This window comes from Pseudophryne corroboree, chromosome 1 (genome assembly GCF_028390025.1).
Source record: "Pseudophryne corroboree isolate aPseCor3 chromosome 1, aPseCor3.hap2, whole genome shotgun sequence".
Taxonomy (NCBI): Eukaryota; Metazoa; Chordata; class Amphibia; order Anura; family Myobatrachidae; genus Pseudophryne; species Pseudophryne corroboree.
The window spans coordinates 40,499,705-40,521,893 of record NC_086444.1 but is presented as its reverse complement, the minus strand read 5'-3'; the positions used below and the strand labels follow the sequence as shown (position 1 = coordinate 40,521,893).

Here is a 22,189-nt window from a genome sequence, read left to right as displayed (position 1 = left end):
TAGTGACTTTTCCCAACTTTTCACCTGCTCAGAGTAGGTGAAGTGAAATTTGTGAAAAATTATCACCGAGAAATCTTCCGGAAAATTGAATAGGCTGTAATTGCGTTTTGCGGGAAAAGTCTGTTTTTTCGTGCGAAAAACTGGACTTTTCGCGCAGAAAGTCTGTTATTGCTGCTAATTGAATATCCCCCTTTATCTCTCTCCACGGTTTGATAAATCCCCCCCCCTAAAACTGATCATGACCGATCATTGTGAACAGATGACGGACCACAGAGTTAACGTGCTTGCAGCCTCCGAGATCCGTTACCCCTTTGCAATGCCAGTCCTGTTTCATTTCCTGTTGTGCGCCATTCGGAAGCGCACACAAACCGTTGACACTGTAACCTGTGACGCAATGCTTTACCCTGTGTTGGCTATTAAAGGGTTACAACAGAAAATGCAGGAGATGGTTGATAAAGAGCACTGCGGTGATTGTGAGATCAATGGGTCGCTGCCCTTCTGTCTCCTCCAGTCCTGTGGTACTGTAGGTTAATGGTAGATGCTGGTAGATACACTGTGTGCTGTCTTCTCGTGTGCTTAGTTGATTTGTGGCCCTCAAACCAGGGCTGATGGCAACGCGTTTCGCTTTTTGTTGTTTGGATCAGAAATATTCCTCTTCAACTTTGGGAAGTCTTTGCGGTGACGCTGGCAAGCGCCGGCGCACCAGGAGGCCTCATCCTACAGAGTCTGCTCTAAGCATTATTGCATAATTTTAGTTTAAATGTTCAGCGCGCAAATTGTGCGCATGGCCGCGGCTTCTTAGCAGCAGGAGCCCGTGTGGACACGCAGAATGCCCTTACTGTGCATATGGATAAAGTTGAATATCTCCGAGGGCATGGCGTGGAAGCCCGGTCGGGGCTTGACGTTGTCGTAATAATGATGAGTAATGAAGACCCCTGATGGGTTCATAGGGAAGCCCCAGAAGCCGTACAGGTGGACCTCGTCGCACAGTTCCAGGGCGGCGGTGACGAGGATCAGGCCGCTGCTGATGCGTTTGGCGCGCACGCCCTGGATGAGCCAAAACCGGGAGACATTGATGAGGTACTGGGGGTGGAAATAGTACACAGACTGCTGGGAATCAAAGTCATCGAGGACATACTTTACCCGGATGGAGACATCCGTGTTCCGGGTATTGTAGAAGGCGGGGAGGAGGATAGAAGCGTTTTCGTACCGCTGCAACACCTCGTAGAAAGGTTTCCGCCACTTCTCCAGCCTCTGGAACCTGTCAGGGAAAAACGTGATATCTATGAGTTAGCCAAGTCCGTGATACACAGGGCAACACCATAGTGAACACAGCCCACAGGGCACAACTGCTGGAGATATTATTCATAGGGATAATGGCAGAATATAATGAGGGAACGTTTAGGGGGACGCTAACATTATATTTTGTGCCGCTTACCATTGTAATAGTCTAATGGAAACATGAAGCAATTCACCTCATTTTTGTGAGGTGCCATTAAGAAGAGGTACCATTGTTTCCCTTCTCTTCCGCAGAATTACTTTATCATCAGCCTAATGTAATCATAATCTCGCAATGCAATATCTTGGGCGCATGGCCTAGGTGTAACATATACAGTATATAATTGTGTATGTGATTGGGTACGCTACCCCTCTCAGCATCACGCCTGCGTCAGACTTGAGTTATTGCATTTTATTGGAGGGTCACAGTCGAGTCACGGACGTGTCGCCGATAGTGGCTCAGTACAAAGACCTGTGTATACAAATACTGGCATATAGTTATTGGTGTATTGTAGGCTTGCTTCTCCTTACGCCTAGAGAGGCGGAACAAGGGAGGAAAGGACGGTAAGCCTAGGCTGAGTATAGTACGGGCGCAATCATGTATCTCTTACAGGTACTGGAGAGCTGGTGAGACAATCCTCAGCGATCGCAATTATCTATCTAGCCGCTTCTGATTGGTTAATGGCATACTGACCCCTCCCGCTGACAGTAGTACAAACACTAGTGTTGCGGCTATATTATAAGAAGTTCAATCTGTCCTATCTTCATGAATTACTGACGTTTCTATTCCGTCTACAGCAGAAAAGAATATTCACGTCGGATTTTTAAAGACTAAGACAACCGATATTTGTATTTCATTTAACTTAATTTAATTTATTTAATTTCATTAATCTATATAACAATTGTTCAACTGAGTCAGACACGAGCAGCGGGAGGAAAACGTCTCTTTTCCGAGACATGAGTCGCATTACACGGGAAAGATCTGCAAACATAAGGCTCAGATTTATCAAGCTTTGGAGAGTGCTAAATAGCATGGAGATAAAGTACCAGCCAATCAGTTCCTAACTGCCATGTTACAGGCTGTGTATGAAAAATGACAGTTAGGAGCTGATTGGCTCGTATTTTATATATCCGTGCAATTTATCTCTCCAAGGCTTGATAAATCTGGGCCACAGATCTCTCCCCACTAACGGTTTGCACTGCAGGGGAAACGGAGAGACGGGACTGCAGGAAAGTGCTTTCTGGGATAAGAGGGATGCCCCTCCACCCGGCTAAGGTACAATATACTAGTTACATCTATGGGCCTTCATCCATATGTCTCAGGAAGTTCCAGTCAGAAGGAAACATGGTTTCACCCAGAAAGACTGGGAAGGGTTACAGCCAGGAGGTGGCTGCAGTTGCTGAGATACCGGGGTAATCACGCTGCATTGTGCGCATAAGTGGGAGCCCATTGTATGATATTGTGCCGGAGCAGACTTCCCGGAGCCAGCTGCAGGGGGCTGCTGACAATGTGAGCCGACACGGCAAAAGAGCGTAACATTAACCCCGTATCCTCACATCCTGCACGTATATATGTATGTATGACATAAATGGCTTCATCTTTGTCACTAAGGGTTAGCTCATGGGTCTTCCACCTGTGTCACTCCAGCTGCTGTGAAACTACACATCCCAGCATGCCCTGACACAGTTTTGCTTTTGAGGTATGCTAAAACTGAGGCAGTGCATGCTGGGATGTGTAGTTCCACAACAGCTGGAGGGCAGCAGGTTGAAGACCCATGGGTTAGGTAATGCCCCAGCAGAATGGCCCTCACTCAGATGTGGAGGGAGGTGCTATCGCTGCTGCTTACATAGATGCAGCAGCACTAGCACTAATTATTACCAATCTGAACGGCGTTCTAGGACACCAACGGGCAGCTGCGTGACACATGGGGCCGCTGTAGCTGTTACCTAGAGGCCAGAAATTGTATATCCTCTGACGGAGACCCTGGCCTCTTTCCTCCCCTGTAAAGGAGGAGAAACGTAGACCGTCGCTGCCCCCTGCCTGCCCTTAAACAACACCAGACTGTCAATCAACGACAGTCTGATGCCGACCTGCGTCCATTGTTTCGTCTGTCGGAAGTCTAGGAATGAGACCTGTTCTCTGGGACTTCAGAGGCGACGGAGAACTGAGGACCTTTTATTATTAGCAGAAGACGGGAAAGGGGATGGCCCTTTATTAAGTAACCCTCCACAGGGCTGTCTTTTAGTATGAGCTCAATGGGCAGTTGCCAAAGGGCCCCAGATGTATAAGGGCCCTAGGCTGATAGCTGAGGGTTCCCTTTTTCCGGGGGTACCAGATTTTTTTAAATCGTCCCTGGGGAACTGGAGATATTTGACTACAAAGCAGTGGTCCCATTCGGGACTGTTAATTGTGCTTTCCAGCCAGATATCTCGGGTTCTGTCTGACTTAGAATTTATCTGATGGCATACACCAAAAACTGGGACTCTCCCCTTTCAGTGGGCACTGGCAGCTTGTCTCTACTGTGCCCAGAACCAGAGATATCAGCCTTCCAGCAGCTGGTCCCTGCTCCAGCTCCACACGCCTGGTATACAGTTTTATATGTTCGTCAGTGGCTTGCTCTGGCTCCTGAATTCTGATCCCCAAGTCCCTAGAACCTTCTGAAAGGTGTCCCCAGCACCTTCTGAAAGGTGTCCCTTAGTACCTCCTGAAAGGTGTCCCCAGTACCTCCTGAAAGGTGTCCCCAGTACCTCCTGAAAGGTGTCCCCAGTACCTCCTGAAAGGTGTCCCCAGTACCTCCTGAATTCTGATCCCCAAGTCCCCAGAACCTTCTGAAAGGTGGGACTCTCTAGTTTTTTATCGCATTGAAAGCTAAGAAATCTATTTCCAGGAACTGGAGATATCTGTAGTCAGGGAAGCTGCCCTCCCACCAGAAAACGATGAATATTAAGCCCACTCCACTATCCACCCCTCCCCTGTGTATTAAACACCCCCTATCACCCTGGAAGTCATGTACCAGGGCCCCTTCATTCAGCACAATGCCCCCTTCTACAGTTTAGTGTTCTCCCTCCCGCCCCATCTCCCACCATCTGTGCAGTAAAAGAGTAATCAGCAGAAATTACTGCTCCAGGTCCTACATGCTGAGCGGAAGATAGAACGCCCCCTGCCGCCCGCGGAACATCAAAGCTGCCGCTGATAGCACCCCCCACCCCTACCACTGGAGGATGGGTAGGGGCCCCAGTGCGTTGCTGTGCCCAGGGGCCCACACTGCTGTTAAGACGGCCCTGACCCTCCCCACCACTCTCATTTCAATGGTGCTGGAGGTGAAGGGTCAGATTCAGAGGTTGATGCGGACGCGGACGCATCTGTTCCATTGGCGGTCGCCTGTTTGCGACATTATGCAAATGCAGCTACTAAGCCCCTGCCTGGCGTACATACGTGCATCTGAATGGGGATGACTGAGAGGCCTGCCATCAGCGACCATAGACGCTGAAATACCGGCCTGAGCAATCGGTCACACCATCGGTACTTTCACCCGGCACTACTGCAGGTGCAGTTTTTCTGTCCAGCTATGGGATACGGTCATTAGGGGGACACGGTGCACTAATTGGGGTTCCCCGTCACTTCACAAAGAAAACACCAAAAAAGTAAAAAAACTCATGTCAACCTAATGACCCATCACCCCAGCTATGGCCTCTTATGTGAGCAGTTGAGTGTCTGTGTACGCTTTCACCGACGCAGTGGCGACATCAGAAAATGTTTTCAGCCTGCACATGCCTCTGACTCACACTGCGTATGCGTCCTGATGGTAACCGCTCACAGATGCAGATGGAAACTGCACACGGATAGATGCAATTTCGGTGTCCGTTTCTGGGTAGTACTGAGGGTGGCTAGCCAGGCGCGGGCGTGTCACGTTCAGCGACTGCGTCTAAATATGCAGCCTCTGATGGTGCGACCAAGGTACATCCTGATACTCACAGCGTCACTCTGAATCAGGCTCAGTGTGTTACAGGGGGTAATTCAGACCTGATCGCAGCAGCAAATTTGTTAGCAGTTGGGCAAAACCATGGCCCTCATTCCGAGTTGTTCGCTCGTTAGTGTTTTTCGCAACGGAGCGATTAGTTGCAAACTGCGCATGCACAATGTTCACAGTGCGTCTGCGCCAAGTAAATTTGCAAAAAAGTTTGGTATTTTACTCACGGCTTAACGAAGAAATTTCTTCGTTCTGGTGATCGGAGTGAGATTGACAGGAAGTGGGTGTTTCTGGGCGGAAACTGTCCGTTTTATGGGTGTGTGCGAAAAAAAACGCAGGCGTGTCAGGGAAAACCGCGGGAGTGGCTGGAGAAACAGGGGAGTGTCTGGGCGAACGCTGGGTGTGTTTGTGACGTCAAACCAGGAACGAAACTGACTGAACTGATCGCAGTGGCAGAGTAAGTCTGGAGCTACTCAGAAACTGCAAAGAAATTTCTATTCTGCGATTCTTTCGTTCGCAATTCTGCAAAGCTAAAATACACTCCCAGAGGGCGGCGGCTTAGCGTGTGTAATGCTGCTAAAAGCAGCTAGCGAGCTAACAACTCGGAATGAGGGCCAATGTGCACTGCAGGTGGGGCAGATATAACATGTGCAGAGAGAGTTAGATTTGGGTGGGTTATATTGTTTCTGTGCAGGGTAAATACTGGCTGCTTTATTTTTACACTGCAATTTAGATTTCAGTTTGAACACGCCCCACCCAAATCTAAAGGTCCGTACACATTAGACGATGTCGCTCTGTGAGCGACGTCGTCTAATGTTTCCCCTCCCGGGCCGGCCGGTCGGCGGCCGACTGTACACACTGAGCGATATGACTGCTCATTTCGCTCAGTGACGTCACGCCTCCGCCAGCCCTGCATGCAGGTCGTGGACGACAGTCCAGATCCTGCATGCATGCAATGGCGACAGCGACGATCGTTGCCGACCCGCGGGGCCGCGCATCGGTCGTCGCTGGCGACATACACACTTGCCGATAAAATGAGCGACGTCGCTCAGGGAGGGGGAAAATGAGCAATGTCGCTCATTTTATCGGCAAGTGTATATGGGCCTTAACTCTCTCTGCACATGTTACATATGCCTCCCCTGCAGTGCACATGGGCCCTCATTCCGAGTTGTTCGCTCGCAAGGCGAATGTAGCAGAGTTACACACGCTAAGCCGCCGCCTACTGGGAGTGAATCTTAGCTTCTTAAAATTGCGACCGACGTACGCGCAATATTGCGATTACAAACGAGTTAGCAGTTTCTGAGTAGCTTCAGACTTACTCTGCCTGTGCGATCAGTTCAGTGCTTTTCGTTCCTGGCTGACGTCATAAACACACCCAGCGTTCGCCCAGGCACTCCCACCGTTTCTCCGGCCACTCCTGCGTTTTTTCCGGAAACGGTAGCGTTTCCAGCCACACGCCCCTAAAACGCCGTGCATCCGCCCAGTAAAACCCATTTCCTGTCAATCACAATGCGAACGTCGGAGCGATGAAAATGCCGTGAGTAAACTTACTTTCATCATAGTAAAGTTACTTGGCGCAGTCGCAGTGCGAACATTGCGCATGCGCACTAAGAGAATTCTCACTGCGATGCGATGAAAAACTCCGAGCGAACAACTCGGAATGAGGGCCATGGTTTTGCCGAACTGCTAACAAATTTGCTGCTGCGATCAACTCTGAATTAGGCCCACAGTCACTTATATGACAACTAATATCTCAAAGGGTCCCGCTGGGTGTACAGGGGGTCTCAGGAGATACGTAGCAACGGGAATATAACGATCACATGACTGACCTGTCTGTTATAATACTCGGGTTGATTGTCACCACATCTGTCTTCATACCTACATCTGCCACATACTTATGAGATATAGGGGGCAGGTTGCATCTGAAAAAAGAACAACACACAAAACAGAGTGAACAGTGGCACAGTGGTTAGCATTGCTGCCTTACAGCCCTGAGGTCATGGGTCCGATTCTCCCAAGGGCCCTATCTGTGGAAAGGGTGATCTGATTTCCTCCCAAAAAACATACTGTACTGATTGGTCAGCTGGCTTCTGCCAAACCTGTGCTAGGGAATTTAGATAGTAAGCTCACTGGGGCATAGACTGATGTGAATGTCTGAATCATTCTGTAAAGCGCCGAGTAATAAGTGGGTGCAATACCAATAGTCCATTGCCTACATATGACCACTTTTACCAGTCTTATGCCAAAACATGATGAAATACTATGCATACGCTTGTCCAGCCAGGGCCGTAACTACGTTTGTGCCCCGAGGACGCAACTGGTCGCATCCCCGTTCCAGCGGCATTGTAATGAGTCAAAATGACTCATTCCAAGCCGCCTGAGCAAGGAGACTAGAAGAGCAGAAGCTCCGGAGGCAGGGGAGAAGGAGGAGGAGGGAGCCGCAGCAGCGCACTGTAATTGGTGGCGGCGCCGCCGCTGCAGCTGTCCCTCTCCTTCCAAATACTAGGCTGGTCGCCGCCGCTGTGAATGCTGGGATGCGCTCCCCTCATCCCAGCATTCACAGCGGCGGAGGCCAGCCTATGTGGAAGGAGACGGACAGCTGCAGCGGCGCCGCCACCATTTACATTGCGCTGCTGCGGCTCCCGAGTCCCCCTCCCTCCTCCTCCTCCTCTTTCCCTGTCTGGGATTTACCAGCACCGAGCCTGACTGCCTGAGCCAGCGGGGAGAGAGTATCTATCTATCTATCTATCTATCTATCTATCTATCTGTCTACCTATCTGTCTATTTATCCAAGGCCATAACTAGGTGGCAGACAACGCATATGTCTGTTTTAATGTGTAAAAGGTGGACTCTGTCGTAATGTGTAAAAAAGGGGACTCTACCTGCCGTAATGTGTAAAAAGGGGGACGCTGTCTGCCGTAATGTGTAAAAAAGGGGGACGCTGTCTGCCGTAATGTGTAAAAAAGGGGACGCTGTCCGCCGTAATGAGTAAAAAGGGGACGCTGTCTGCCGTAATGTGTAAAAAGGGGGACGCTGTCTGCCGTAATGTGTAAAAAAGGGGGATGCTGTCTGCCGTAATGTGTAAAAAAAGGGGACACTGTCTGCCGTAATGTGCTGGCTGCCGTAATGTGTACAAAGGGGACGCTGTCTGCCGTAATGTGTAAAAAGGGGGACGCTGTCTGCCGTAATGTGTAAAAAAGGGGGATGCTGTCTGCCGTAATGTGTAAAAAAAGGGGACACTGTCTGCCGTAATGTGTAAAAAGGGGACGCTGTCTGCTGTAATTGTAAAAAGGGGACGCTGTCTGCCGTAATGTGTAAAAAGGGGACGCTGTCTGCCGTAATGTGTAAAAAGGGGAACTGTCTGCCATAATGTGTAAAAAGGGGAACTGTCAGCTGTAATGTGTAAAAAGGGGGACGCTGTCTGCCGTAATGTGTAAAAAGGGGGACGCTGTCTGCTGTAATGTGTAAAAAGGGGGACGCTGTCTGCCGTAATGTGTAAAAAGGGGGACGCTGTCTGCTGTAATGTGTAAAAAGGGGGACGCTGTCTGCCGTAATGTGTAAAAAGGGGGACGCTGTCTGCTGTAATGTGTAAAAAGGGGAACACTGTCTGTCATAATGTGTAAAAAGGGGGACGCTGTCTGTCGTAATGTGTAAAAAGGGGACGCTGTCTGCTGTAATGTGTAAAAAGGGGACGCTGTCTGCCGTAATGTGTAAAAAGGGGACGCTGTCTGCCGTAATGTGTAAAAAGGGAACGCTGTCTGCCGTAATGTGTAAAAAGGGGGACTGTCTGCGGTAATGTGTAAAAAGGGGACGCTGTCCGCCGTAATGTGTAAAAAGGGGACGCTGTCCGCCGTAACGTGTAAAAAGGGGATGCTGTCTGCCGTAATGTGTAAAAAGGGCACGCTGTCTGCCGTAATGTGTAAAAAGGGGACGCTGTCTGCCGTAATGTGTAAAAAAGGGACGCTGTCCACCGTAATGTGTAAAAAGGGGACGCTGTCTGCCAAAATGTGTAAAAAGGGAACGCTGTCTGCCGAAATGTGTAAAAAGGGCACGCTGTCTGCCATAATGTGTAAAAAGGGGACGCTGTCTGCCGAAACGTGTAAAAAGGGAACGCTGTCCGCCGTAATGTGTAAAAAGGAAACGCTGTCCGCCGTAATGTGTAAAAAGGGGACGCTGTCTGCCGTAATGTGTAAAAAGGGGGACTGTCTGCCGTAATGTGTAAAAAGGGCATGCTGTTTGCCGTAATGTGTAAAAAGGGGGACGCTGTCTGCGGTAATGTGTAAAAAGGGGACGCTGTCTGCTGTAATGTGTAAAATGGGGGACTGTCTGCCGTAATGTGTAAAAAGTGGAACTGTCTGCCGTAATGTGTAAAAAGGGGACGCTGTCAGCCGTAATGTGTAAAAAGGGGACGCTGTCTGCCGTAATGTGTAAAAAGGGGATGCTGTCAGCTGTAATGTGTAAAAAGGGGGACACTGTCTGCTGTAATGTGTAAAAAGGGGGACGTTGTCTGCCGTAATGTGTAAAAAGGGAACACTGTCTGCCGTAATGTGTAAAAAGGGGGACGCTGTCTGCCATAATGTGTAAAAAGGGGACGCTGTCTGCTGTAACGTGTAAAAAGGGAATGCTGTTTGCCGTAATGTATAAAAAGGGGGACTGTCTGCCGTAATGTGTAAAAAGGGGACGCTGTCTGCCGTAATGTGTAAAAAGGGGACGCTGTCTGCCGTAATGTGTAAAAAGGGGACACTGTCTGCCGTAATGTGTAAAAAGGAGGACGCTGTCTGCCGTAATGTATAAAAAGGGCACGCTGTCTGCCGTAATGTGTAAAACGGAGGACGCTGTCTGCCGTAATGTGTAAAAAGGAACGCTGTCTGCCGTAATGTGTAAAAAGGGCACGCTGTCTGCCTTAATGTGTAAAAAGGGGACGCTGTCTGCCGTAATGTGTAAAAAGGGCACGCTGTCTGCCGTAATGTGTAAAAAGGGAACGCTGTCTGCCGTAATGTGTAAAAAGGGGACACTGTCTGCCGTAATGTGTAAAAAGGAGGACGCTGTCTGCCGTAATGTGTAAAAAGGGCACGCTGTCTGTCGTAATGTGTAAAACGGAGGACGCTGTCTGCCGTAATGTGTAAAAAGGAACGCTGTCTGCTATAATGTGTAAAAAGGGCACGCTGTCTGCCTTAATGTGTAAAAAGGGGACGCTGTCTACCGTAATGTGTAAAAAGGGCACGCTGTCTGCCGTAATGTGTAAAAAGGGAACGCTGTCCACCGTAATGTGTAAAAAGGGGACGCTGTCTGCCGTAATGTGTAAAAAGGGGGGCTGTCTGCCGTAATGTGTAAAAAGTAGAGATGAGCGGGTTCGGTTCCTCGAGATCCGAACCCCCCGAACTTCACCCATTTTACACGGTTCCGAGGCAGCCTCGGATCTTCCTGCCTTGCTCGGTTAACCCGAACGAGGCCGAACGTCATCATCCTGCTGTCGGATTCTCGCGAGATTCGTATTCTATATAAAGAGCCACACGTCGCCGCCATTTTCACTTGTGCATATGAGATTGAACGGAGAGGACGTGGCTGCGTTCTCTCCCTGAAAAGCTCCGTAATCTGTGCTCAGTGTGCTGCAAATATCTGTGCTCAGTGTGCTGCAAATATATGTGCTCAGTGTGCTTAAAATATCTACGTTCTCTGCCTGAAAACACTCCATATCTGTGCTCAGTGTGCTGCAAATATCTGTGCTCAGTGTGCTGCAAATATCTGTGCTCAGTGTGCTGAAAATATCTACGTTCTCTGCCTGAAAACGCTCCATATCTATGCTCAGTGTGCTGCAAATATCTGTGCTCAGTGTGCTTTATTGTGGGGACTGGGGACCACCAGTATATAATTAATTATACTTATAGTAGTACAGTACAGCAGGCCATTGCTGTATCTTGCAGCTCTGTGTCACTGCAAGTATCCATTCCATATCTGTGCTGCATTTTTGTGAGCAGTATATTGTATTACAGTGCAGCATTTTGGTGACCCAACAGTATATAGTTGTGTACAGTAGGCCATTGCTGTATCTTGCAGCTCTGTGTCACTGCAAGTATCCATTCCATATCTGTGCAGCATTTTTGTGAGCAGTATATATAGTATTACAGTGCAGCATTTTGGTGACCCAACAGTATATAGTTGTGTACAGTAGGCCATTGCTGTATCTTGCAGCTCTGTGTCACTGCAAGTATCCATTCCATATCTGTGCTGCATTTTTGTGAGCAGTATATAGTATTACAGTGCAGCATTTTGGTGACTCAACAGTATATAGTTGTATATAGTAGGCCATTGCTGTATCTTGCAGCTCTGTGTCACTGAGTGCACGTATCCATTCCATATCTGTGCGGCATTTTTGTGAGCAGTATATATAGTATTATAGTGCAGCATTTTGGTGACCCAACAGTATATAGTTGTGTACAGTAGTCCATTGCTGTATCTTGCAGCTCTGTGTCACTGCAAGTATCCATTCCATATCTGTGCGGCATTTTTGTGAGCAGTATATATAGTATTACAGTGCAGCATTTATATTACTATATATTACTATATTATTTAGATATGTTACTGGCATATAATTCCACACATTAAAAAATGGAGAACAAAAATGTGGAGGGTAAAATAGGGAAAGATCAAGATCCACTTACACCTAGTGCTGAAGCTGCTGCCACTAGTCATGGCCGAGACGATGAAATGCCATCAACGTCGTCTGCCAAGGCCGATGCCCAATGTCATAGTACAGAGCATGTAAAATCCAAAAAACAAAAGTTCAGTAAAATGACCCAAAAATCTAAATTAAAATCGTCTGATGAGAAGCGTAAACTTGCCAATATGCCATTTACGACACGGAGTGGCAAGGAACGGCTGAGGCCCTGGCCTATGTTCATGGCTAGTGGTTCAGATTCACATGAGGATGAAAGCACTCATCCTCCTGCTAGAAAGCTGAAAATACTTAAGCTGGCAAAAGCACAGCAAAGAACTGTGCGTTCTTCTAAATCACAAATCCCCAAGGAGAGTCCAACTGTGTCGGTTGCGATGCCTGACCTTCCCAACACTGGACGGGAAGAGGTGGCTCCTTCCACCATTTGCACGCCCCCTGCAAGTGCTGGAAGGAGCACCCACAGTCCAGTTCCTGATAGTCAAATTGAAGATGTCACTGTTGAAGTACACCAGGATGAGGATATGGGTGTTGCTGGCGCTGAGGAGGAAATTGACAAGGACGATTATGATGGAGAGGTGGTTTGTTTAAGTCAGGCACCCGGGGAGACACCTGTTGTCCGTGGGACGAATATGGCCATTGACATGCCTGGTCAAAATATAAAAAAAAATCACCTCTTCGGTGTGGAATTATTTTAACAGAAATGCGGACAACAGGTGTCAAGCCGTGTGTTGCCTTTGTCAAGCTGTAATAAGTAGGGGTAAGGGCGTTAACCACCTAGGAACATCCTCCCTTATACGTCACCTGGAGCGCATTCATCAGAAGTCATTGATAAGTTCAAAAACTTTGGGTGACAGCGGAAGCAGTCCACTGACAACTAAATCCCTTCGTCTTGTAACCAAGCTCCTGCAAACCACACCACCAACTCCCTCAGTGTCAATTTCCTCCTTACCCAGGAAAGCCAATAGTCCTGCAGGCCATGTCACTGGCAATTCTGACGAGTCCTCTCCTGCCTGGGATTCCTCCGATGCATCCTTGAGTGTAACATCTACTGCTGCTGGCGCTGCTGTTGTTGCTGCTGGGAGTCGATCGTCATCCCAGAGGGGAAGTCGGAAGACCACTTGTACTACTACCAGTAAGCAACTGACTGTCCAACAGTCCTTTGCGAGGAAGATGAAATATCACAGCAGTCATCCTGCTGCAAAGCGGATTACTCAGGTCTTGGCAGCTGCGTTGGTGTTAAACGTGTGTCCGGTATCCACCGTTAATTCACAGGGAATTAGAGAATTGTTTGAGGTACTGTGTCCCCGGTACCAAATACCATCTAGGTTCCACTTCTCTAGGCAGGCGATACGAGAATGTACACAGACGTCAGAAAAAGAGTATGGTGAATGACCCGCGCTTCAATTGAAATTGTGAAGCTGCTCCTTTAGATTATTAGTAGCAATGAAACAAAATGAGAGGAGCGCTAAATGAATTAAAATCACAATGAAAATAAAAATAAAAATCACAATGAATTAAGCGCTTAAGGTGTTTGCAATTTTTATTTTTATTTTCATTGTGATTTTAATTCATTTAGCGCTCCTCTCATTTTGTTTCATTGTCAGAAAAAGAGTCACCAGTGTCCTAAAAAATGTAGTTGTACCCAATGTCCACTTAACCACGGACATCTGGTCAAGTGGAGCAGGGCAGACTCAGGATTATATGACTGTGACAGCCCACTGGGTAGATGTATTGCCTCCCGCAGCAAGAACAGCAGCGGCGGCACCAGTAGCAGCATCTTGCAAACGCCAACTCGTGCCTAGGCAGGCTACGCTTTGTATCACCGCTTACCATAAGAGGCACACAGCTGACAACCTCTTACGGAAACTGAGGAACATCATCGCAGAATGGCTTACCCCAATTGGACTCTCCTGGGGATTTGTGACATCGGACAACGCCACCAATATTGTGCGTGCATTACATGTGGGCAAATTCCAGCATGTCCCATGTTTTGCACATACATTGAATTTGGTGGTGCAGAATTTAAAAAAAAAACGACAGGGGCGTGCAAGAGATGCTGTCGGTGGCCCGAAGAATTGCGGGCCACTTTCGGCATTCAGCCACCGCGTGCCGAAGACTGGAGCACCAGCAAACACTCCTGAACCTGTTACAGAACAAAAAAAATAAAAATATAGCCAAGCGCTCAGTCACTCCAAACCCATGTGCTGCCAGCAAATTAAGGCTACTCAACCTTAGAAAATCAGATTTCTGATGAAGCCGCTGAACCCGGAGGGAGGCGGAGAAACGTGTAAAAGGACTCACGTTACTTTTATCCATACCACCGCTAGTGGATACGCTCACCGCCAATTGCAGCTCCAAGCCGTTTCACATCTACATATGGACTTGATCCTCCAGAGATGACTGCCCTCTAAGGTTATAAGCACCAGCAGCCGGGAGGAGTCCTGTGTACATATCTAGCTGGAGAGTGCGGTGAGAATAATTACCTTGTCTGGCCAGACGATTCAAATAAGTCTATTTTGTCATGCTCAATATAGACGGTTATTGACTGCTAAACGGACTGTTCTATAATCTGTGGTTTTCAAGAAATATCTAACTACGGCTATCAGGGACACCAACCAGCCGCAGGAATCAGTGTGTTTCATGTCACGTTGGTATAGTGACATAACATTATTAAGCACTGAATAGATTGCCAGTGCTAAAATGGATTGATCAATCTAGTGTGTCTGTGAAGTTATTCATGAGAAGTGTGACTGTTACTTATTAGTTACAAAAGAAAGTTGTTTAGAGTGCCATATTGTTACATTCCTTTAGCGATTTAGTGATATTAATTCCTGACTGAGCCTCTATACATTCTTGTGTTTATTCAGACAGATATTTTAGGTGGGAGTGATTCCTTGTGGATGTATTAATTCAGTTTTAGTGTGTCTATTCACATTTAAGAGATTTTATTAGAAGAACAGGCTGTGTCATATATGTTTTTTAAATTTTAGTATACCAGTCATTTAAATTCACCGGCCGGTGGTTTTGGATTCTTGAATGTAATTTTAGAATGAAATAGTAATATCAGTAAATAATAAAAAAAAAAAAAATCTTTGCCCAACTTATGTGCGCTGCAATACTCCTGAACCTGCCCCGCCATCATCTGAAACAAGAGGTGGTAACGAGGTGGAATTCAACCCTCTATATGCTTCAGAGGATGGAGGAACAGCAAAAGGCCATTCAAGCCTATACATCTACCTACGATATAGGCAAAGGAGGGGGAATGCACCTGACTCAAGCGCAGTGGAGAATGAGTTCAACGTTGTGCAAGGTTCTGCAACCCTTTGAACTTGCCACACGTGAAGTCAGTTCAGACACTGCCAGCCTGAGTCAGGTCATTCCCCTCATCAGGCTTTTGCAGAAGCAGCTGGAGAGATTGAAGGAGGAGCTGAAACGGAGCGATTCCGCTAGGCATGTGGGACTTGTGGATGGAGCTCTTCATTCGCTTAACCAGGATTCACGGGTGGTCAATCTGTTGAAATCAGAGCACTACATTTTGGCCACCGTGCTTGATCCTAGGTTTAAAGCCTACGTTGTATCTCTCTTTCCGGCAGATACAAGTCTGCAGAGGTTCAAAGACCTGCTTGTGAGACACTTGTCAAGTCAAGCGGAACATGACCCGTCAACATCTCCTCCTTCACATTCTCCCAACTGGGGCTGCGAGGAAAAGGCTAAGAATTCCGAGCCCACCCGCTGGCGGTGATGCAGGGCAGTCTGGAGTGAGTGCTGACATCTGGTCCGGACTGAAGGACCTGCCAACAATTACTGACATGTCGTCTTCTACTGTCACTGCATATGATTCTGTCACCATTGAAAGAATGGTGGAGGATTATATGAGTGACCGCATCCAATTAGGCACGTCAGACAGTCCGTACGTATACTGGCAGGAAAAAGAGGCAATTTGGAGGCCCTTGCACAAACTTGCTTTATTTTACCTAAGTTGCCTCCCCTCCAGTGTGTACTCCGAAAGAATGTTTAGTGCAGCCCGTCACCTTGTCAGCAATCGGCGTACGAGGTTACTTCCAGAAAATGTGGAGATGATGTTCATCAAAATTAATTATAATCAATTCCTCCGTGGAGACATTCACCAGCAATTGCCTCCAGAAAGTACACAGGGACCTGAGATGGTGGATTCCAGTGGGGACGAATTAATACTCTGTGAGGAGGATGTACACAGTGAAAGGGGTGAGGAATGGACATCTTGCCTCTGTAGAGCCAGTTTGTGCAAGGAGAGATTGACTGCTTCTTTTTTGGTGGGGGCCCAAACCAACCAGTCATTTCAGCCACAGTCGTGTGGCAGACCCTGTGGCTGAAATGATGGGTTTGTTAAAGTGTGCATGTCCTGTTTAGACAACATAAGGGTGGGTGGAAGGACCCAAGGACAATTCCATCTTGCACCTCTTTTTTTATTTATTTATCTCTGCATCATGTGATGTTTGGGGATAATTTTTGAAGTGCCATCCTGTCTGACACTGCAGTGCCACTCCTAGATGGGCCAGGTGTTTGTGCTGCCCACTTGGGTCGCTTAGATTAGTCATCCAGCGACCTCGGTGCAAATTTTAGGACTAAAAATAATATTGTGAGGTGTTCAGAATAGACTGGAATGAGTGGAAATTATGGATATTGAGGTTAATAATACTATGGGATCAATATGACCCCCAAATTCTATGATTTAAGCTGTTTTTGAGGTTTTTTTAAAAAAAAAACACCCGAATCCAAAACACACCCGAATCTGATAAAAAAATTTCAGGGAGGTTTTGCCAAAACGCGTCCGAATCCAAAACACGGCCGCGGAACCGAATCCAAAACCAAAACATAAAACCCGGAAAATTTCTGGTGCACATCTCTAGTAAAAAGGGGACGCTGTCTGCCGTAATGTGTAAAAAGGGGGACGCTGTCTGCGGTAATGTGTAAAAAGGGGACGCTGTCTGCCTGTTATGCACACCAGTGCCTGCAGGAATGTACTGGTGTTTGAACTGTTATACACACCAGTGCCTGCAGGAATGTACTGGTGTCTGAACAGAGAGGGATGCAAAACAAATGAACTCACAGACAGACTGGGAAATATGACATAACGTACACAGAAGGTGATAGGGTAACAAAACCAACACAGAGTGAACAGAGAAGCCCAGAGGCTAAGAAACTGGGTGTCTCCCTAGTATTAGAAATGCTCAGATGGAAAAAGCAAGATGTTGTGTTTTAATACGTAGAGAACCCGAAATGCTGTTGCTAAGGGCAACAGCAAAACCCTAAAGGGTTACCAACGGGTGTGGCAGTAAACTCCTTGGTCAGAGATGGAATAATAGACACAAGGAGAGTCTCCACAATCCTAATTCTCACTTGCAGGGCCCAGGTTCAGCTTACTGCCACTAAACTGACACATGGACGCCCTGCACAGTGAGAGAGGATTATGCAGGCAGGTCTGAAAGTACAGCCACAAACCTGCTGGGTTCACAGAATAGCAAAAGAACCTCAGCAGGCTAAACGACTGACTCCAGTCTTACTGCTGGGTCTGGATTGGCAGAGTGTAGTACCAAATGCCCAGGCCTATTTGCAGTAAGCAACAACAAAATACAAAGCTACACAGTACTGGCTAACTTTCAGGAACTGACTAACCAACAAAGATTCAGCAGCATCTGCTTAACCTGAGAAGAGGCCTTATAAAGCAGGTGCTGTCCACGCCCCCCTCAGACCTCACAGACTGTGAGCACAAAAACCAGCACCGGATCCCATGCCTGTAACCACTGCACAGCAAAAGACCCGAACCGGAGTATCAGCTGCGCTCAGGTTACTCCGCTAGCACTTGTCTCCCGGTTGCCATGACGACGTGGCAGCACAGGGCAGGAGACCCTAACACTGCCGTAATGTTTAAAAAGGGGACACTGTCTGCCGTAATGTGTAAAAACGGGACGCTGTCTGCGGTAATGTGTAAAAAGGGGACACTGTCTGCCATAATGTGTAAAAGGTGGGCGCTGTCTGCCGTAATGTGTAAAAAGGGGACGCTGTCTGCCGTAATGTGTAAAAGGGGCTCTACCTGGTGTAGTGGCGCTACTGTGCGGTGTCATTTGAATAATGGCGACTACTGTGCATCGTAATGTGAATTGGTATTATTTTGTGACCACACCCCTTCCCCATGAAGCGACGCCCCTATATTTTTGGCACGCACCTACGGCGCGCACTGACCCTATTTTACATGGGGGAGGGGGGTGCCAATGCCGTTTCTTGTAAACAGTGCTAAAATGTCTAGTTACGGTTGTGTCCAGCATATCATCTCATGGCCGCCTCAGTCCAATGCCCACTGTATTCAGACATGTGGTCAGTTTAGCAGCCTTATGCCCACTACAGACAATTATCTACCAAATGTATGCATCCTTAGAGCCACAAGGGCACAATGCAGTGCCCAGCTCTGTGGCCAACCTACCAGCTTCATGCCAATCTCATACAGACATATATTCCCATTTAGGATTGGTGGATGCCCTCTGAAAATCAGATTCATTGTAATCTTCCCCCCAAATAGAAAATCCTCAGCTACCTTCACCTTCCCTTCTGTGGCGGCGGTTAATGGTCCAGCGGAACACCTGCACCTTCATTCAGTGATCACAGGTGGATCAACCTCCCGAGCGGTCACTGTTGCCGCTAGACGCAAGTAACAGCTCTAGAGTAACCAATTATTTCACTGCCTGCCAACGCTACCCCGTGACATGTGTGACATTGGTAACTACAGCGGGGAAGGGAGGGGTTAGACCACTGATGTATTGGGGGCTTTCTCTGCTTTATACCTACGGTGTTAGGAGATGGTGGGTTCTATGGAGAAAGTACCAGCCAATCAGCTCCTAACTGCCATGTTACAGGTTGTGTTTGAAAAATGACAGTTAGGAGCTGATTGGTTGGCAGTTTATCTTTCTCTACTTTATCACTTTTCAAGGCTTAGTACGTCTGGCTTTGTGTTTTATAGAGTGCCCGCAAAACACCACACCTGTAGCTGGAAGAGATGAAGTGATGCCACAAAGACAGGTCAGCAACAGTACTGTTGCAGTAGATGATGGGTCAGTGGCCCTCATTCCGAGTTAATCGCTCGCTAGCTGCTTTTAGCAGCAGTGCAAACGTTAGGCCGCCTTGCGATCACTTCAGTCTGTTTTGTTCCTGCTTTGACATCACAAACACGCCCTGCGTTCGGCCAGCCACTCCCCCGTTTCCCCAGCCACGCCTGCGTTTTATCCTGACACGCCTGCGTTTTTTAGCACACTCCCGGAAAACGGTCAGTTACCACCCAGAAACACCCACTTCCTGTCAATCACTCAACGATCAACAGAGCGACGGAAAAGAGTCGCTAGAACTTGTGTAAAACTACATACTTTTGTGTGAAAGTACGTTGCGCGTGCGCACTGCGGCCCGTACGCATGCGCAGTTTTGCAGTTTTTTTTACCTGATCGCTGCGCTGCAAAAATCGTCGGCGAGCGATCAACTCTGAATGACCCCCAATACCAACAGTATAAAGGGGCTGAAGCAGTGGTGAATGCATTTCCCGCAGGCATTGCTTGTGATCAAGCTTTGTGAAACGTACGTCAGGTCTAAGTGTGTGAGTCACGTGGTGCGCACACGTGACCCACTGGTCCGTCAGCGGCACAGCATTGTGGCAGTAGGAACAGAGGGAGCGTTTGGTTGCCGCTGATCAGAGCGGCCTCAGGCAGACGAGACCCCGTGCGGTTGATGAGCGGCGGGGATCATCCTTGACTAAAGACGCTCACATGTGGGACTCTGGGGCGGCATTCCCCTCTCCTCTCTGCAATCTATTCCAAGAGTGGTAACTATACAGACAAGGTGGCGGCCGGTGAATCTATTAACGGCTCCATAGATTTCTTCCACAACACTGAAAATACCCTGTTTCATTCCATTATATCAGGGTTATGGCCATGAGGACATAAATTGTTTCTATTCTCAGGGTTCCGGTATGAATGGTCGACCATGTTATGGTCGACAGTCATTAGGTCGACCACTATTGGTCGACATTGACATGGTCGACATGGACACATGGTCGACACATGAAAGGTCGACATATGAAAAGGTCGACGTGAGTTTTTTAACTTTTTTTGGTGTCGTTTTTTGCGTAAAGTGACTGGGAACCCCAATTAGTGCACCGCGTCCCCTCGCATGGTGCCTTCGCTCCGCTACCGCTTCGCTCGGCACACTTTACCGTTCCAATCGTAGTCCATGTGGATCGTAAAGTATGGAAAAGTTCCCCAAAAGAAAAGAAAGTTAAAAAACTCATGTCGACCTTTTCATGTGTCGACCTTTCATGTGTCGACCATGTGTCCATGTCAATGTCGACCAATAGTGGTCGACCTAATGACTGTCGACCATAACATGGTCGACCATGTGAACGGATACCATTCTCGGTTCCGTTATGAATGGTCGACCATGTCATGGTCGACAGTCATTAGGTCGACCACTATTGGTCGACATTGACATGGTCGACATGGACACATGGTCGACACATGAAAATGGTCGACACATGAAAGGTCGACATATGGAAAGGTCGACATGAGTTTTTCAGTGGGCAACCTCAGAAGAGTAACATGTTTTTTGACATTGTATAATTTTTTTGATATAGGATCAACATTTAATTACAATTTGCTACTAGGTTGCTGGCAGTAGCTGAAAATGCACAGGAGGGAACAGCTGGTTATGATACTCAGTGAGCTCTAATAGTGGCTGTGATTATCTTTACTATTTCTTTTGTTTAAACTATTGAGGTGTATGTAGGAAGATATTATGGTAAAGAGAGATGGAGTAATATACAATACAAATTAATTTGTTTTATTACCGGCAATAGCCAATAGTGGTAATTTCTCCCTTATCTCTCTTAAAAATGTAACCATTCGGGAGTGTACCGCATTAGAGGCTTATATGCAGGTTCAAACCTCTGCACTACCTGTTACAAGGCATCAGAGAGTACTTGCTATAGTCTCCTTGCTTGATACCGCCTCTTCCTTCCTTCTGGCCAAGTTGGGTGCACCTACCCTCTCTCATTCCTCGTCCTATACCTGCTGGCAAGACGGGAGAACAGCAGAAGGGGGGTCTATCTGTATCTTGGCCACTTCACACACCTCTATGTGTTTAAAGAACAAATTACCATGTTATGAATTCAGCATTCTTAAACTGGCTGGCAGTTGTTGAGAAAGTGAGATATATATGCCTTACACCTCTGTAAAAGTATGATTGTAATCAATAATTTTCACTATTTCATGAATTCAGCATTCTGAAACTGCTTGGTAGCTGCTGAAAAATTGAGGTATTTGTGCCTCATACCTCTGTTAAGACACAATTGTAATTAACACTTGTTTTGAATTCAGCATTCTGAAATTGCTTGGTAGCTGCTGAAAAATTGAGGTATATGTGCCTCATACCTCTGTTAAAGCACGATTGTAATCAACAATTCCAAAAAAGGTCTCTTAGTGAGTACGCTGTGAGTTCCTTAGAAGTGGATTATCTCTCAGACATGGGTGGAACCAGTTGTTGATTATTGAGGTACAATTTCTCTGGTGCAATCATCATATGACTGTTTTCAAACAACTGTTTATCCAGATAGCTGTCATTAAGCACTGACAAATCAACTTTAGTTCTCCTGCTCAAACTGCTGGGATGTATGTGGAAGAAATTATGGCAAAGAGATTTGGAGTGATAGGCGTGAGCTTTTTTCAGAAAAAAATTATCTCTCAAGACATGGGTGTATCCAGCTGTTGATAACGGAGGCATAACTTTCTTGGTGCGATCATTACATGACTGTTTGATACGAAGCAACTGTTTATCCAGATAGCTGTCTTTAAGCACTGATAACTCACACCCCTTCCTTAACCCAGTAAGCGGAATGGTTGACAACTGCTGAAAATGGAGGCACATGTACCTCATACCTCTACACAGCAGCGACTGTGATCCATATTAAAGGTAAATTGATTTCCTTCTGGGTGATTAACACATGACTATTTGATATAGAACAATTAGGGTATTGTTTGGGACAGTTGTTTGCAAGTACTGGTGCCTCATACCCCTTTATTTTGTATATGCGTGTGATCTAACATAAATTAATCATCATTTTTTCACACAGGTGGCACCATTACATGGCTGACTGATGGTATGCCCATGTCCATTATATTTCTGAGAAACGGCTCCACAGACACTTCTCTTTGTTAATTGGGCCTCATACTGGTGTATAGGTGACCCAACT

General features: G+C 47.2%; 1 protein-coding gene across 3 annotated transcripts in view; it reads right to left on the bottom strand.

Annotated features, from left to right (window-relative positions):
- Positions 1–385: 385 nt before the first annotated feature.
- Positions 386–22,189, bottom strand: part of ST8SIA5 (ST8 alpha-N-acetyl-neuraminide alpha-2,8-sialyltransferase 5) — a 143,603-nt gene continuing 121,799 nt past the window's right edge. For 2 of the 3 annotated variants that reach the window (XM_063958488.1, XM_063958507.1), the window contains 2 exons: positions 7,079–7,171; positions 386–1,261 (listed from right to left, as the gene is read on the bottom strand). In XM_063958488.1, the coding sequence (XP_063814558.1) occupies positions 799–1,261; positions 7,079–7,171 (556 nt within the window). In that variant the 3' untranslated portion in view covers positions 386–798. The remainder of the gene's footprint in view (positions 1,262–7,078; positions 7,172–22,189) is intronic. The other variant, XM_063958497.1, reaches the window with a different exon arrangement.